Raw genomic sequence first — 17,267 nt, 5'->3', positions numbered from 1 at the left:
CCCGCTGGCCGTGCTTGGTACTGCCGCGCCCTCCCCCCAGCCCCGTGCCGACGGAGCCACACACTGTCTCCGGCATCTCGCCAATGACAGGAAATTCTGAATTGGCCTGCAGAGAGGAACCTCTTCCCTGGCTGTGAGATAGGCTTTCATGGCCATGAGACATTTTCTAGTGAAGTCAGAGACACGGCATTTTCTCTGTATCTGACTGCCCCGGGGGGGCAGCTCCCCGTGCTTCTCCCATTGGGTTCTCTCCTCCCCTGGTGTCAGGGACTCTGGGGCACACACAGAGGGCGGGTCCAGGGACGGGAGAGCAGAAACCGTGACCAGGAAAACTGGCGGGTGCCCACGTGGATGGGGTGGGGCCTCCTCCAAGAGGCCAGCGGCTGCTCCTGGGGACCACATGCTGAAGTGCCAGTCTTTCCAGGTCCAGGCAGGGTTTTCCCTGGGAGGAGAGCCTAAGCCCCATACCTGTGCCCGCAGCACCCTCGTTCTCATCCTGTTGGGACCTTGCGTTCCGCCTGCTCTGCTCTGCGGGCTGTCGGACACCCCCAGAAACTTTTTTGGAGCCGTATTTCCTTTCCTTGCTTCCTTCCTCTCACCTTTGCTTTCCCATCTTTTTTTTTTTTTTTTTTTAAAGTGTCTTCCACTCTGAAAACCTCTGATCCCTTAAATTCTCCCGTGACTGCATCAGTACAAAGAAGCTCCTGCGGCCACAGATTAATTGGCCTTTGCTTATTCTGGGCATTCCCTGCCCGGCACTTTGGGAGCTGCTGCACACGATGGATATTCTTGATACTCCCTGGGATTTTCAGTGGCCCCAGGGCAGCCTGTTTCAAATCTTGGCAGTTCCCTTGGAAGGCGTGTATTTGCTTTTCCCCTCTTTACATGTTCTCCCTCGTCCCCCATGTCTCCGGCTTGATTTCTTTGATCTAGTCATGTTCAATAATCAGTATCTGTCTCTCCCCCACCATCCCTTTGCAACCCACACTGATGTTTCACACACCCTTGAACCAAGCTTGCCCCTGGCTTTAAAGGCCAACTTCAGGTTCGTTGTGTAATGCAAAGCCTCCACTCTGTGAAGAAGAGTGACCTTGACAGATTGCTCCAGGACCAAATTACATTACAAAATTTTTCTTCTTGGGAAACAGGAGAACCCGACTGTAACATATTCCATGCCTTGTGGACGAGAGCGACGCTAGTGAGCCACCAGCAGCAGAACCTGTGCTTTGAAGGCTGGGCTTCATCTCGCCCTCCCGTTCACACAGTTTTGTGTTTTCCTGGAGCCCCGGTCAGCCTCTCCTGTGTGTGTGTTTCGGGATCTCCCCTGACTGATGGCCCCTGCAGCATCCTGGACTATGTCCTTTGTCCCCCAAAGCGCTGGACAGGTGCCCTTGCACACAGTGGGTGCTCAGTAAGCGTATTGCTCTGCACGTGAGTAGTTTCTCCAGAAGCAGGGGAAGGTGACAGCTGTGGTGATGTCCCTCGTCCACCGTCACAGTCACCACTTAGTGGTGGGGACAGTAGGCACACTGCCACCTCAGCCACAGCCTTCCCCACGCCAGCTCTGCGCTGCCTCAGGGAACCCACCATTCTCTCGGTTGGGATGGTGAGCTCTCCTCTCGCAGTGGTAGGAGTGCTTAGAGGGCCCAGGCGTCAGAACGGCTTCTCTCCCCGGGTAGCTCCCTTTGGGCTTTCTCCCTTGTAGGGGAAGAGTCCTGAGGCCGAATTTCTCAGCTTTCCCTAAATCTAGGACATGTCAGGAGCTGGTTAGTCTGGATGTAGGGCTTCCCTGCAGAGAAGACCACTAAAAACAGGGAGCTGAGGAAGCCGCCTTGTTCCATCCTGTTCCAGCGAGTAGCATCTGGATTTCATGACATGTCGTCAGACAATGTTATCTTTTCTCAAGATCTTAATTTGCCTTAAAAAAATGAGGGAAATGACTTGGACCTTTTCTGTACCTTCCTAGATCTCAGAACAATACGTTTAGTGGCTGGCGGGTAATTTTGAGATCTCAGACTTACTAGCAGTGAACAATTTTCCTGGTTGGTAATTCTTAAAGCTAGGAGATAAGTAGGGCAGGAAAGGGATAGGGTTACAAAGAATAAAAACCTGGTGTACTTAAATTCACCACTTACACGAGGTCATTGTGAATCACAAATAGTCTTATTGTTTGTACCTTGTAAATGTTGGTTTCGTGTGTGATGTTTCACGTAGAAAACGGTGGGGTTTGGTTTTGTCATTAAAAAAGGAGTGTGGCTCCGGGTTTGAACATAAAGGACTCAAAGTGCAACAACTCTGGGAATCTTGACACTAGACAAGGGCGGGAGAAAAAGCCTTCACATACCTTAAAATGAATTACTGGTTAACTACTATTAATATGCCGTGGGCCGGGAGACCAGCATATAACACTGCAGGATCAATAAGGGTATTTATCATGTGTGGGTATTGATCTCCCAGGAAGGAGTGAATCATATTTCACGCTGCATATGTTAGTGCAAAAAAAAAAAGTAGCAGAGGGATTGGGAAGCCTTATCAAAGAACTAGACGTGAGGACAGAGAACTTACTGAGCCACAGATCACAGCATCGCAGTAAGAAGACAGCGAGTCTGTGGGCCACGTCTCTGCAAATGTCTGTGTTAGACGGTGCCTGCTGCTCATTTTCCCGGATAACATTTCTTTCCAGGCCCTGCTTCCTCTCCTAGCTGTTGAATCCAGACCTGCTGATCTTTCTTCCTTACACGGCAAATCGGGACCATCTCAGTGATAAGTAACAACACTAGAATGGCTGACTTCATGCCTCCATTTGCATCTTGGCAGAGGACCTAGGAGCTGATAATTACTCTGAGGGACCCCTGATTAAGAAAGCTGCCACATTTTCTTGGAACAATGCCACTGGGCTTTCTATTATTATTAATATCCTTGCTAAGTCACTCTGGCCAGTTCTTATTCTGGAAAAGTAAAAAGTGAGATCCAGCTTAACAATTTTCGGCAAGCTCATTAAGATGTTTCCTTTTCAGTACACCTCTCTGGTCTTTGGACTTAGTCACCCTGGCCTTGCAGCTTGGAGTCCCTGTCGCAGTGTGCATGAGGCATGGGGACGGCCAGGAGGAAGTCACAGTCACAGTTAGGGGCCTGATACACACTGGTGCATTCAGCTCAGGTGTGTGGAGCCAGCTGTCAGTTTTTACTGCCTTTTTTCTTTCTTTCTGTGATTCAGAAAATGGTTAGGAGATGAGTTTGTATAAGGAAAACCACTCTGAATATATACATGTACTACTTGGCATTTTCTGTGCTTAGTTTATGTATCTCGTGGCTTGTTAGTGGGACTCTTTCAGGTTTGTCTTCGGTGTACAGTGACGCTGAGCCTGACCTGCCAGCTTTGATGACACCTCAGTGTTGAAGAGAACGTCTCCGGTTTCTCTCCCCAGAACTCCGCTGTAGCAGAGGTTGGAGAGGTGGGGTGTGCTGCCTGTGTTCTTTCTCTGGGTGGGAGCTACACACTCCTTCTCAAGCTGGACTGAGTGAAGCGTGATCACTCAGTAGTTGAGCATGGATCTGAAAGGGGAGCTGGGCAGGGTCCCAGGTCCCTGGATGGCAAGTATTAGCAGTGTAATGTGGTCGTTTGAAGGAAATTCCACAACACCAGACATGCCAGTGATTTTCATGCAGTTCCTTTTTTCCCGTTACTGCAGGCTCCCTGTACAAGCTTAGAGTTACCTCTTTGGCCAGGAGTATTCAAGGAGCCTAGTGCATTCTAGTCTGCAGACCATGTACACACACATACATAGAATGGACTGTTTTAGCCTAGTCTGTACTCCTGCATCCTTATTCTCCATCTGTCTTTTGTGCTTGGATCAGATTAATTTTCCTAAAACATTTTTACAGTATTTCCTTGCTTTGAAAACTCATTGACTCCCTAGAGCTTGAGGGGAAACTGGAAGTCCTTGGCTGGCGTTCACACTCCAGACTTTCCACAATTTGTCCCAGGGTGACTTTCCATTCTCATCATCTATTGTCCCCCAACATGAACTCTGTGCTCCAGCCAGGCTCATCTGTTCACTGTCCCTGGAACATGTCTTGTCCTTTTCTTTCTCCTCTTCTGAATGCCCCCTCGCCCCACCATCTCTGAACCACCTCCATCCTGGCTCACTTCTCCACCGCCTTTGCTGATGGTGACACCTGCCTGTGCTCTCATTGTGGCCACTGGGTTGTTGCTCTGTAGGATTCTCAGTCTATACCTAGTCTTCCCAAATAGCTGGCACATCTTTGAGAAGAAATGAGACATTCTGAATATTTCTTTGCGCCTTTTACAACATCTAAAGCAAAGCTTTGGACATAGTTGTTATATGATAACTAATGAATGAATGAAATGTAAGTACAAAAGTAGAACTTAAGGTCAAAAATAATGACTTTTGCTTTCCCTGCTCCTCTTGGTTGCCCAGAAACCTTATGAGAATAGTATGGTTTGTCAAATGGGATGAGCTCTTGAAAGGGCGAGTTCAGCTTTTGTGGCTAGAATAAAGGAAGAAGGCCTGGGTTGGGCCATGAAAGTCAGAAAACCATCTGGCAGCAGTGGACACACGGCACCTACGGCTTGTGATCTAAACTCCGCAGTGATTTCTCTAGAAGCCCAACTTCTTTATTCAGGGGAGTTCACTTGTGTGCTCTTATTTGATAGCCAGTCAAGACTGTCAGACTAATGCAGTCAAGAGTAGACGTATTTTTAGGGATATTTATGGAGCCGTTGCTTTGAATCTTTAGACCAGTGGTTCTCGATCTTTTGAGTGTATCAGGACCTACCGAGGGCTTTGCTGAAACTCCGATTGCTGGACTGGCACTTCATGATTCAGTGGGTCCGGGGTGGGGTCCGAGGATGTCCATTTCTGCAAGTTCCCAGGTGATGCTGCTGCTGCTGCTGATTCAAGGACCGCACGCTGAGCGCCGCTGCATTAGACACAGGTAGTTTGATGGATGTTTATTTCAGCCTGGGGAAATTTCCATGTACGGGTAACATGCACTTAAAGCCTGGGAGGCATAAAGCTGTTTTTCACATTGACTAAGAGTTTTAATTTGGAACTTTTAAATGCAGTTGGGTGGTTCACAAAATACAGAATTTGGTAGTTCCACATGTCCCTGGAACAGGTGCCCTCTTGTAGTGCTTTTTAAAATGTCACTTTTTAGGAGTGCTTAAAACATGTTAAGAGTCTAAAATATTTTGTCATTTACTCTTGTAAAGCTCAAATGATTTTTATTATTTAAATACTGGTATGAAACGAAACTTTTACGTATATCTTAATTTATTCTTAAAGCACAATATAATTTGAAAGAGGAAATAAAATATGGGTAAATGGAAAAGTGATGGTATCTTAGCTGATCACAGTCATCTGTAGCAAAAAAATCCTTGCTTTGACCTGATGTAGCATTTTATTTGAGGTTTACTCTAAAGTTTGTTGAAGCCGTTCTGTTGTTACCCTGAGAAGTAATACTGACAACATTTTGTTGCTGGATAACCTGGCCTGGTAAAAGGTCTTGCTGATGTTATGATGTAGAACTCCACAGACCTGTGTCTTAGAATGCTGGTGTCTTTGGGTTTCTGTTTAATTCTTTACCTGCTGCTGTATTTTGTGTTCTTTATCAAGAAGCTTGCTTTTTGAAGGTTAGGCCCTCGGGGTGGGTATCCAGTGTTTTTCAACTGCAGGGACAAGGGTGAGCATCTAATAAAATGCCTTCCTCGATGCCTGTGAGAGTGTATACAGATGTCCAACTAACAATGATGACTAGGTGGTAAGAATATGTCATTTGGTCCTTTTCTGATTTAAATATCCATGTAATTTTTTTTTTGCTAGATTTGTATTGTTTTTGTAATCACGTTAACAGTAAAGACATGACACTGAAAACAAAAGAATTAGATGCTGAAAACTGCCTATCTTGCCGCTAAATTGGTATTTAAAATAAGGGAAAGGACCCAGTGGGAGGCCTTAGGAGAAGAGAAGGACATGTGCTTTCGGGGAGAGTCATGGAATCAGAATTTCTCTTCTCATCAGTTGGGAAGAGGAGGAGAGAGGAAAGGAGAGAAACATAATAAGACAGTGGCCCTGGCAGTGCATCTCCAGGAGCCTGAGGTGGATGGATTTGGTGTCCTTTCCGGGAGAAGAGGGTTCGGCGCTGACTTTAAAGTGAGGCTGTGAGAACATTTTGTTGTAGATCTGTCCCCAGCCTTCCCCACATTCAGGCAGCGGACACTGAGCACCTGCTTCTCCCTGCCCACGTGTGCTCAACCCTTCTCTGTGGTTTAAAAACGAGGTAACAACATTCTGTTACTCCTTCGAGCTTCTGTTTTCCCCTCACGTTTATGCTGATGCCAGGCTGCTTGAAAAAGAAAAAAATGTTATTCATGGCTCGCTTCTGGAAATACTTAACCCCTGTGTGTTGGGCAGTGCACTTGGCACAGGACGCTTGGTGAGCCAAGAGGAGGCGTCGTGCCTGCTCTGTGGAGCGTCCCTTCCGACCAGAGAAGGCTCTTTGCCGTGTCCACCGCTGTTTCTTCCTCGCTCACTTGCTCCTTTATCTCTTACCGGCGCCTGCGTGTCCTCCCACTGTGCTCAGCCACAGGGCCCTGGAGGCCTAGTCATCTGTTGGTCTTTTCCAGAACTAACTTTGCTGAATCTCTTAGCAGCATTTGACCGGGCAGCCTGCCCCTCCGCGATCCTGTCATCTTTGTCCTCTGTGACATTGCGTTCCCTCCTCCGTTCTCCAGGATGCTGGCCTTGGCACCCTTTTCTCCTTTCAGAACATACCCTTCCGTACCAACTCCCTTCTCCTCTCCCCAGATGGGCTTAGCATCTCCCGGAGGAGGTGACTCCTGCTGACCCCTGTGGCATCTCAGCTTCTCACCTCAGCCTCTCCCGTGTGAGTGCAAGTGTCAGGTTTCTCACCCTGACTCCTCCCTGGCTGCGTGGCCGGCTGGCACCACTGTGATTAAGCAGAACTGACCCCCTCATCTCCTCCACCACCGCCACCCCAGGCTTCCTGCCCTTCCTCTTTGGCCTTTCCCGGATCTCAGATCAGACGCCCATCAGTCCTGTGGTTCTGTGAGCTCGTCCCCCCGTGTCTCTGGCACAGGTCCCTGCTGTCATGTTTGCAGTCTTCTGGGTCTCTCCCAGCCTACTTCAGCGGCTCCCTGGTGGCTCTCCCTGCCTCTGGTCTCTCTTCCCTTCTCTATCTGATGAATTGCCCTCAGCTGAATCACCCTAAGGCACAGCTCTGAACCTCTGTGCCCCTTGCTTGGAAACCCTCAGTGGTTCCCACCACTCTCTGAAGAGAGTTCAGAGAGCTGGACTGAGGCTTTCCCTCCCCTCGCTCCCGCCTGCCTGTCGGGCTGGACCTCTCTTGCCCTTTTCTGGTCCAACTCTTCAACTGGACGGCCCCATCCACCGCTCCCAAACTCCGCGCCCACCTTCCTGTTTCCATCCTTTGTTCTCAGTACTCTCTTTTTCTCATCTTTACCTACTCTCCTGCTCTTCTTTTAAAGTGCAGCTCAGGTGCAGTTTTTTTCTATGACAGTCCCTGTCATTGCTTTCTAGGCTGCAAGTCATCTTTCCAGCTTTTGCGTTTCTGCAAAAGTTTATGGTATTCTTGAATGAGAGTCCTTGTGTAATTCATAATTCTATCATTCATCCTAGACTGTGGACTCCCTGTGAGTAGGTGCTGCCTGATACCTTGCAGCTCTTTCTGGTCCCTGGCCCACCTTAGAACATTGTTTAAGAAATGTCCATTGAAGGGATGAGTTAGGAGTCCATTCAATTATTTATTGAAATTAATACAGTTTAACGCCTAGACCCCAGGCTGGCAGACTTCACCCTGTGGATCGCTCTGGCCCACTGCCTTGTTTGTGAATAAAGCTTTATTGCAACACGACCACATGGCAGCGAGCACGTCCTATAGCTAATGCCGCTGAGCCCGCAGCGGTCACTAACTGACCTTTCACCAAGCTTTGTCCCCCCGGGGCTATACCACTGTCCAGACTTCTGAAGGACACAGTATCAGCTGTTGGAAGCAAGTGAAGGAAACAATGTTTGCTTAAACTCTTAGCCTCTTGCTTTGGCTTTCAGACATATCTGTGTGGCTACCGCAGTTAGGGCACTGGGATTTTTTACTACTTTATTCAAAGTGAAGTTCAGTTAATTACGTTGGAAGAATGTTTCAGACAGCCAAGTTAACTAGATTTGGTCTCTAATTTCTTGACATTAAGACAGGAATTTCTGGGCAGAAGTTAGACCTGGCCAGGATTTATGTAATTAAAATGACCCCTATCAAAAATGTTTTTGGTATTCTTAGTAAAAATAATCATCAAGAATTGGTCAGCTGTGCAGCCAGAGTCACGCCAGCCTTAGAAACCCTCCTGTACTTCGGCTGCAGGAGAAGCAGCATGCTCAGGTGCCTTGCTCTGCAGCCCTGTGGATCTGGAGGAGGAAGCCTGCACGTTGCCAAGGTTTAGAGGTGAAGTCTTGTGGCCCCCACATTAACACCATGCTGTTTTTTTCTTTTTCTTTTTTTTTTTTCTTCCTTTCTAGAGGGACGTATGGTCATCCAGGACATTCCTGCTGTCACCAGCAGAGGGCACGTGGAGAACACACCTGACCTCGTGTCCGACTCCACCTACTACAGCAGCTTTTACCAGCCGTCGCTGTTCCCTTACTACAACAACCTGTACAACTACCCGCAGTACTCCATGGCCTTGGCTGCGGACTCCTCTCCCGGGGACGCGGGAAGCCCCCTCGGGGGGTCCCCCGTGAAGAACAGCCTTCGAAGCCTCCCAGCGCCTTATGTGCCTGGTCAGACAGGAAACCAATGGCAGGTAAGAGGGCACCCAGAGAGTGAACTGGACATGTGAAAGCCACACACACACATACGCTCAACTCAGCACACGTGTGTATACCATTATACACACCATTATATCTCACTCTACCTATAACATCATTTACCCCTAGAGGTTGCCTGCAAGGAATTGTAAAGAACTGTGCATGTATTTGTTGGCATTTTCAAATTTTACTTTTCTCATTCTTCAGCGTCATTTTGCCCAAATACCCAGTCGGCCAGAGTCAGCGTCACCGGCGGCTTACTGTGTGAGGCTCCATCTCCTCCAGCCTTGCCTCCACTTTTTTGTGCAGCTTAGAAAATGTTGGGTGCAGCCTTCTGGATGGCAGTAATCCTAGTGATGCATTTGCACCCTGGAAGGGAGATGTGTTACGATCTGTGTGTTTGTGTGGAAGAAAAATAAGAAAAGGAATTAGGTCACTATCGTGCTGGGGCAACTTGAGTACATCTTTAGCTGGGAATGGAGGTCACTCATATGCTAAGTATGTGTTTTTAAAATAGTGTGCAATCGATAGCTTTTAATATTTGGGGTAATACAAAGCATTTTGCATTATCAGGGAACATTTATTCAGCACTGTCTGCTTCCTCAGTTTTCACCACTTCTATCATGCAGTATATTAGCTGTAGAGTCAAGGCGTGGAAAGCATTCACAGGCTGGATTAGCACGTTGGGGGACTGTGCACGCGTGAGCGCGCGGGCTCGGCACCTCCAAGCCCGCTCCAGCTGTAAGATACGATTCTGCGAGAACTGCTCTCATTGTGGATGCGTTTTCCGCGCTCAGGCTTTCCCAGTGGAACTTTGATTCCAACACAATGCAATGTATGTATTTGGGAGTTTAGGCTAAATCTTTGATCTTCTTATGCCTACTTTTAAAAAAATGTGAGTGGACGTTTTCCTCTGAGCAGTTCGATTCTGTTTTGCATTTTCAGGTGTGGGAAAGTGGCTGATATTCACATCTGCCCATTTTTAGATTTTTGCACAAGCCTCTGCATATTAATGTCAGCTTTAATCCCCTGGGCTACTCATTTTCATAACTTTTCCATAGATTCTATTTTTAGAATCATACTTTTTAAAAAGAGCTTAAAGCATGTTGGTGTTAGAAGTGAGAGGTAATATGAATGTAAAGAATGTGCGATGATTTATGGATCTTCAGGCTGAACCCCTGCAGGCCTTTCAAAGTGCCAGCTGGATTTCATGATTTTGCGTAGATTTTAGGTTGATTTCTGTTAGAGACTCTCCTCTGAGAAAGGAGGAAGAAGTACCTTATAGTTCTTAAAAAACAGCTCATCCTGCAGGTTCCCAGGAGCCAGGGACTTCATGCTACTGGAGTGTCCTGGTTTTCTGGCTACTTTCAGGAGAAAATAGGGAAGGTCTGTGGACCTGTTGGCTTATAAGAAAAAGGATGAGAAGTGAAAGTCTTAAGTGTCTTCTGAAAGAAAGACAGCCATGATCGGCTTTATTATAGCAGCATCAGAAATCTCCTAAATTAATTAACCCTCCCTTGTCAAAATCTCTCAGACGGCATATGATGCCTGACACACGAATGTTTACTCTCACTCCACCTGGAAGACCTAGGGAGGACGTGGCAGAGGTCATGGATTTCCTCGGAGGTCTCTGGCCATGATCCACCCTCTAGGGGCCTGGAGACAGCCAGGAGGAGAGTCCTCTTGGGCAGCGGCATTGCCTGGTCTTGGAGGGCTGCCTCGTCTGCTGTGGGCAAGGAGAGATACCCCTGAGGGCAAGGTCCAGCACCCCTGCTAGCAAAGTGGGAGGGAAGACCGTGCCCGAATGTTCTTAGCCGTGCGGGGGGCCTGCAGCTTTGATGCTGCTCGTGCCTCCTCTAGAACCATCACTCAATTAGCCTGGAGAGGTGGGTCCCTGGTGAGAGGCCCAGCATCTCACCTGCCGAGGCATCAATTAACACTGGAATTTGTTTTCAAGGAGGCCTGGGCTCGAGCCTTTCTATTTCCTAGCCAGTCATCACTGGCAATACATGCTCATCTAACATTATTTTGCAGAAATAGAAATAGGTCCTTCCCTGCTACTGTGGTTGATGCCTATTCCTCTTGGTAATAACACGGATTCTGATGGTTGTCATTTGTTGAGCAGTGAGTCCTCCCCACAGCCCTGGGAGGCAGGTGGAATTGTCCCTTTTTCATAGGTGAGGACATTGAGACTCAGAGGCCTGCACCACCACACAGCCCCCAGACGGAGAGCTGGAGTTTGTATCTGTCTGGCTCCAAGGTGTGTTTCCCCGCTCAGTCTGGTTATCACTGGATCTGCAACAGACTCGGGGCTGCAGAGACGGCTGTTAATTAAGTATGAATACGGAGGCCCTCTTTAGCTCTCAGGGCTTGGAATTCCTACCTAAGTCCTTTGCTTTTCACTGGGGATCTTCTTGGACCCACCTCTCTTCTGATTTTCTGTCTTCATTTGTGGGGATTGGAAATAAGCAGAAACTTCCAGAACAGTGCTGAGGTGTGGGTACTTCAGGTGGCTGAACACAGAGCCCCAGACGCTTCCCTGAAATACAGTCTTGGCCTTTAGTGTTTAAAATGCGCTGAATCCCTTGCAGTTTGGAAGTTGCTTTTGGAATCTGCATACATATTTTCTTTGAATGTGGTTATCCTAAGCACATCTGGGCCCAGCTGCAGTGGGTTTGTGACACATAAGATGATCCTCACGGTGGAGATGAGAGGGCTTGACCATGTGGCCTCTCCATGCCTTCTAAGTCTGATGTTTTACGAGTCTGTGGATTAATCTTGTAAGCAAACATGAACACAAACTTGACTTACAGCCTTGTAGTCATGCCCACAGAAATCAGTTCTCTTGGAAATAAACTCTTATATTAAAAATACAAGAGCCAGCATCCACATAAGCCATCAGTTTGCAGAAGGATAGGTGAACGCCTGTCCAGTGCTGAGCAGAGCTGACGTGGGTCTCACATAGCTCCAGCACAGCCCATCCTGCTGCAGGACAACTGAGAGCCGGAGCCGGAGGGGTTTGCTCGGCACCCAGAGCTGGCTGGTGATAGAGCCTGGCCCAGAAACCAGGTCTATTTATTTGGGGAAAATAGTACGGTGCGCTTTGAGGAACATGGAGTCTGGTACTTGGAGATCTATATTCGGTCCTAATTTGTGATTTAACTGTTTGTGTCACCTTGAGCAAAGTACTTAACCCTCTGAATCTCAGTTGTTTTGTTTATAAAGTGGGCATAGAACCACCCTCATAGAATCACTGCAGGGATACACAAGACGACAGTGTAATGACTGAAGTGAGATGATTACTGCATGTGGAAGTGTCTGTGTAGACCAAGCAGCGCTATGCTGACATGAACTTCAGTAAATTCATTTCATTAATCATTATTTTCTCTTGGCCCTGCTTTTTTAAAAAAAATATATTTTTTGTTGATGTGTGTTTTAGTTAGCTATGTCAGATCCCCTCTGGGATAAGATAGGGTATGCATAATGCACATTTCAGTTGTCACTGGAAGGTCGTGACATGTGAATATGGGCCAAGTATGAATGTACATGGAATCAGTTTTATCTGAGATGGGGAAGAATTCGATCCATTTAGGAAGTAGAAAACTGGAAGCATAGACAAGAATTACAATGGTGCAAAATGTGTTTATTAAGAGGTGTATAAGTAAATACTAACACCTACAGATAGTACTTACAACCAGTGTTGAAGGGGTAGAAACTGGACAGCTCGTGTTGTCACTGGGCGGTTAGGGCAGAGGTGCAGTGGACCGCCATCTGGGGCAGGGCCTCCCCCGGTCTTGCTGATCTGGGAGGGCGCCCTGGCTCTGCTCTTTGGCCGGTGCCTTGCCCCTCCTGGTGGAAGCCGGCCGGGGAGGGGCTCCCTCTTGGTTGGAACCATGCTTTCCTGTCTCCTTTGTGGAAAGTGGGCCACAGCTGCGCCTGGAGGGCACCGAGCTGGTCTCTCTGACTAGATCTTCCCCAGGTCCGGCCCTGGCTCCACCTGAAGGGCCTGAATCTTATCAGCATCTCCTCCATCTACTTTCTTGGCTCTGTCGCTAAGACCTGACTTCCCTGCTGACTCTTCACCAGAGTGAGAACTTTTATAAGTTATCCTCCTTCCCTTGCTGCTTTTGGGTATCAGTGTGTTTTGGGGGAACAGCGTGAAGTGTTTTCCAACAGAGAGCACCTTTCTGATTCCTAGAAAAAAATCGACGCTAGTGGAGATCATCATATATTTTTTTTTAAAGCCAGACTTTTTTAGAGGTTAGTGGGCAGAGTATTGAATTATTTACAAAAGAAACTATTGACTTTTTGTTGTAGTGCTGAGACTTTCTGTAAGTCTCCCTATAACGTCATGCAAGCCACAAGTAATTATTGAGCACCTACTAAGTGCAAAGCCTATTTTAAAAAAATAGCAGTCTACTGGGCCAGGATCCCAGAATCCCAAGGCGCTTTCGTGTCGATGCCCAGAACGCATGCCAAGAGCTGCTTTAATTGCTTTTGGTCTGTCTCCAGCCTCTGGAGATTTGTGGCCCAATCACAGATTCCTGTCCTGTTGTGAAACAGAAATAACATTTGTGACACTGGAACAAACTCACGATGAATGGCTGGTTCCACTGACCAGCAGCTCAATTTCACTTCTGCATTTAATTGCCTGCAAAAGCTGTTTATTGCCTGGTGCACTCCTCCACGGCAACATTACCTCTTAAATAAACATGTTGTACCAGGTTGACAAGGGAGAGGTGCATATCAAGTGAGGAGAAATAAATATGGGAGGACTCTGAGCTGTACCGGGATCTCCATTTAGTCCCGGTGGCAGGCGCCCCCTTGATTAGCTTTTCAGAAGCTTGTGCTGCTGGAGGTGGAGACCCACGTGCCGGCCACAGTTAGGGTGTGGTCAGAAGGCAGCGTGGGTGATTTCCTTCCTCCTGGTGGTTCTTTTGGGCTCCGTCTGAAGTGTCTCAAGATACGGTTGCCCATTTATGATTATGCTCCTCACTGGAATGCATTCAGTTATTAAGTGAACAGGCATCGAGGTCCTACTGTGTGTTAGCAATCTACCACTGAGCCACACAGTCAAAAATATGAAGAGGAAGTCCTGGAGGAAGGGCTGTTATTATCATCTGGTAAATGAGAATGGAACTAGGGGATCATCCAAGTAGCCCTGGATTTGAAAGTGAGACACAGGTGGGAAAGAAATCAGATTCTGGCATCTAGTCCTTGGAGCACAGAGAAAGGCGCCCCCGTGTGGACATTACTGGGATGGCCCTCCAGCACTTGCCTGCCAAGGGCCAGAGGGCCCAGCAGGGCTCCTGTAAAAGCTGCCCATTTGGATTGTGCGGCCTGCAGGCTGATGTTCTCCATCCTTTGCTGAGCAGCCAGACTAGGCCCTTGTTTACACACGGCCTCCTCTTTTTATTAGCATGATTCAGTATCAGAACAACCCATTAGCTGGAAGAATGCTGAGAAGTGGCTTCGGCAGCATGTGCCCTAGGGGTCCCACAGGAGGGTCCAGCGGCCGGGGTGCAGGGTAGGCAGCCATGGCTTAAACCCGGCTCCTGTTCCCAGGGAGACAATGATAGTTAGCCATTCATTCATTAAGCCATTAATTTTTAATATTTCTAAGTGAAGTGAAAAACAGGGACAAGGTAAAATGCACAATCTCCTTCAATTTTTAAGGTGAAGTAGGAGACTTGAGATAAACATTTGTGCTGGCCTCAGGCCAATGAGCTGCACCGTCGGGCCCCCAGGATAACGTGCATCTGGTCACTCAGGCCTCTGGGTGATTCTGGCTGAGAGCGATGAAGTATCTTGTCTGAGGAGCCTGGGCCTTCTTCTTCTGGGTTAGGCGCCCTCTCCCGGGCACCGGTGATCCACTAGGCGGCCCCTCCAACCTCATCACCCACTTCCTCGGCTGCTTAAACTGGCCCCTGCTTCCGTTTTTAAAGCAAATTCGCAATTGGCCACTGTTGGTTGGTGGATAGACACTGACAGGCTTTTTCCTCTGGAAAGAAAAACTCACAAAGGTTTTAAGCACAAAGAAGAGGAATTCGTAAGACCATGTTCAAGTCAAGACATTTAAAGCAATTTCTTTCCTCAGGAAAAAAGAATTAAATTAGATATGGCCTTGGACTATTAGAGCGCACCACCCTGATTTGTTTTTTAAAGGGGAATTACAGAGACGTGCATTCTTGTTGATGTTGCTGTGCTGTGGTGTACTTTCTTTGTATCTGGCCACTTCTGTGAACTCTGTAATTCTGATAATTTTATAGTTACTTATTTTGGGGTTTCTAGGTTAGACAGATATTTTATAGGAAAATACTGATGCTGACATCTTTCTTCCCCCTGAATACCTCCAGTTCTAACTTCTGTTCTCAATGCATCATTCAGTTGAGGTATCAGAGGTGGACGCCAGTGTCATCTTGTTCCTTACTTCACTGGGAATGTGTCTTGAAGTTCACTGTCCTGAGTGCAGGATGTTACCTGTGCTGGTTTACAGAGAAATGGGAAAAATAAGGGCAAGGGGGTTTTCTTACAGCCAAAGTATTCAATTCAAAGAATGTTTTTTATTGAGACTGTACCCTTCCAACTTTTTTTTAATGAAATGAGGATTTTTTTTTTTTGGTAAATGCCCTTACTCAGCAATATAAAAAGTTGGCGACTCTATCCCTGTCTCCCTCGCCCCCTTTTAAAAAAGTTGTACTAATCTGAAGTCCAGAGGGAGCCTGGAATCCACGGCCCCGGCGCTGGGTCGCCGTGACAACAGTGCAGCTCTTTGTGGTCCTCACTGTGCTGCTTTTAGCAGTTGTTTCTCCCTGCCTCTTTGCAGGCAGAGTGCTTCGGTCTTTTCCTGTCTTTTGATCTCAGCCCTGTGAATGTCCCTGTGCTGGGCCAGCATTCTGTGGGATTCCTCACATGCACCCCACGTCGGTCCTGCCTTCTGGTACAGTGAGGACACAGGTGTTGGGCTTCCCTGCTCAGGGACCCAGTCTTGAAGAGTCTTCTGTTTTAACATAAAAGTCGTCACAGACCACCAGAAGCCTAAAGCCCGTGAAGTGAAGGTGCCAGGCCTCCCCGGGTTTGGGTCACATTGCCTCTACTCTGAACTTTCATGTAAATGACCTGTCAAGTCTCAGCCATGTCTGCGATTTTCTCTTCTGAAACGTAATTCCTTGTTAGCTTCTTCTCGTTTACGGAGAAATAATAAACCCAGTTCTCTTGGGCCTTCCCATCGTACTCCTTTTCCTGCAGGAGAAAAGCTCTGTGGGCCGGGGTACCGGAGGGGCGGCAGCAAGCCGGGGCTTTTCCTGGGAGCTTGGCAGCCCGTGAATGCAGTCCTGGCTTTCTATTTCTAAGCGACCTCCTCGTGGACATGCACTTTCCCAGAGGAATTGCTATTTTGTCTCGTTCTAGAGGAACACAAGCCATGATCAGAAAGCTATCATCTGATATTTATTATGCTTTTCCTAGAAGGAATGGTTGTTTTCTTGGAGAGATTACCAAAGTTTAATGATTTGTGAGCTTTTGGTCCCACAAGAGGGCCATTGTTGGCGAGAATTGGTGCCCGAGATGACGATATTCCTGGTGTCTCTCGGTCTGGAACTAGAGCTGAGGGAGGTAGTGGGTATTGTAGGAGCTGAACTCGGGTGGTGAGAGGTAGGGCTGAGGACTGTTCCTTCACTACAGCAATGCACAGGAGAGTTGCTTTGGCTGAGTATTTTGGTTAAAAACCTGTGGATTACAGGAGAAAGTGGAGCTGGCCTCTGGAAACCGGGGCACGGGGGAAGGCAGCTGGGTCTGAGAGAAGATCTCGGGGGAGGGCTGGGCCCTGGCCCTCCCAAGGGACTGTTTCTAGGTCTGGCTGACGCGGTCCAGTAGCAGCCCAGGAGATCCAGAGGGAGGGTAGCCTCGGATTCTTAGGAGGAACCTTTGAGGGACTCTAGTAAATCCAGGGCCGCCCTGCAGGGTCACTTCCAATCTTCCATGAGTTCAGTTTAATCTGGACTGAGTTGGGAAATCCTGGAAAGGGCTGCTCCACTCCAGGGACGACTCCACAATTCAACTGCAGGCAAAAAGAAAGACAGCATCAGTCTGTTGCGAGATTGTTACAGAACATGATCTCTGACACGGTAGCATCGGGTTAGTAAATAATACAGTCATCTGGGGAGTCTGTGATCTACTTGAAAATTGGATAATTAGATCACAGGTTTTGAAAGCTTTCAGATTTGGTTTGGTTGGGCTGGTGGCCAAAATCTTACCTATTCGTGTTTGCCTTTTTTAGGTTGCGTTTATTCCTAAGTAGATGTAAATATGGTATACAACTAGTTGCTTTTCAGAATGTTTAAGTGTGTGGATGAGCGATGCTCAACTTTCTTGGGAGTCCACATTTCTGTGGCCTGTTAAGTGGCC

At 47.7% G+C, this 17,267-nt stretch overlaps 1 protein-coding gene across 2 annotated transcripts in view; it reads left to right on the top strand.

Moving 5' to 3' along the window:
* Positions 1-17,267, top strand: part of DMRT1 (doublesex and mab-3 related transcription factor 1) — a 92,447-nt gene that overhangs the window by 26,646 nt on the left and 48,534 nt on the right. For both annotated transcript variants that reach the window (XM_072959505.1, XM_072959504.1), the window contains exon 3: positions 8,574-8,857. In XM_072959505.1, coding sequence (XP_072815606.1) covers positions 8,574-8,857 — 284 coding nt within the window. The remainder of the gene's footprint in view (positions 1-8,573; positions 8,858-17,267) is intronic.

The sequence above is a fragment of the Vicugna pacos genome, chromosome 4 (assembly GCF_048564905.1).
Source record: "Vicugna pacos chromosome 4, VicPac4, whole genome shotgun sequence".
Taxonomy (NCBI): domain Eukaryota; kingdom Metazoa; phylum Chordata; class Mammalia; order Artiodactyla; family Camelidae; genus Vicugna; species Vicugna pacos.
Note: the sequence above shows the minus strand (reverse complement) of the source record. Positions and strands in the feature narration are given on the sequence as shown.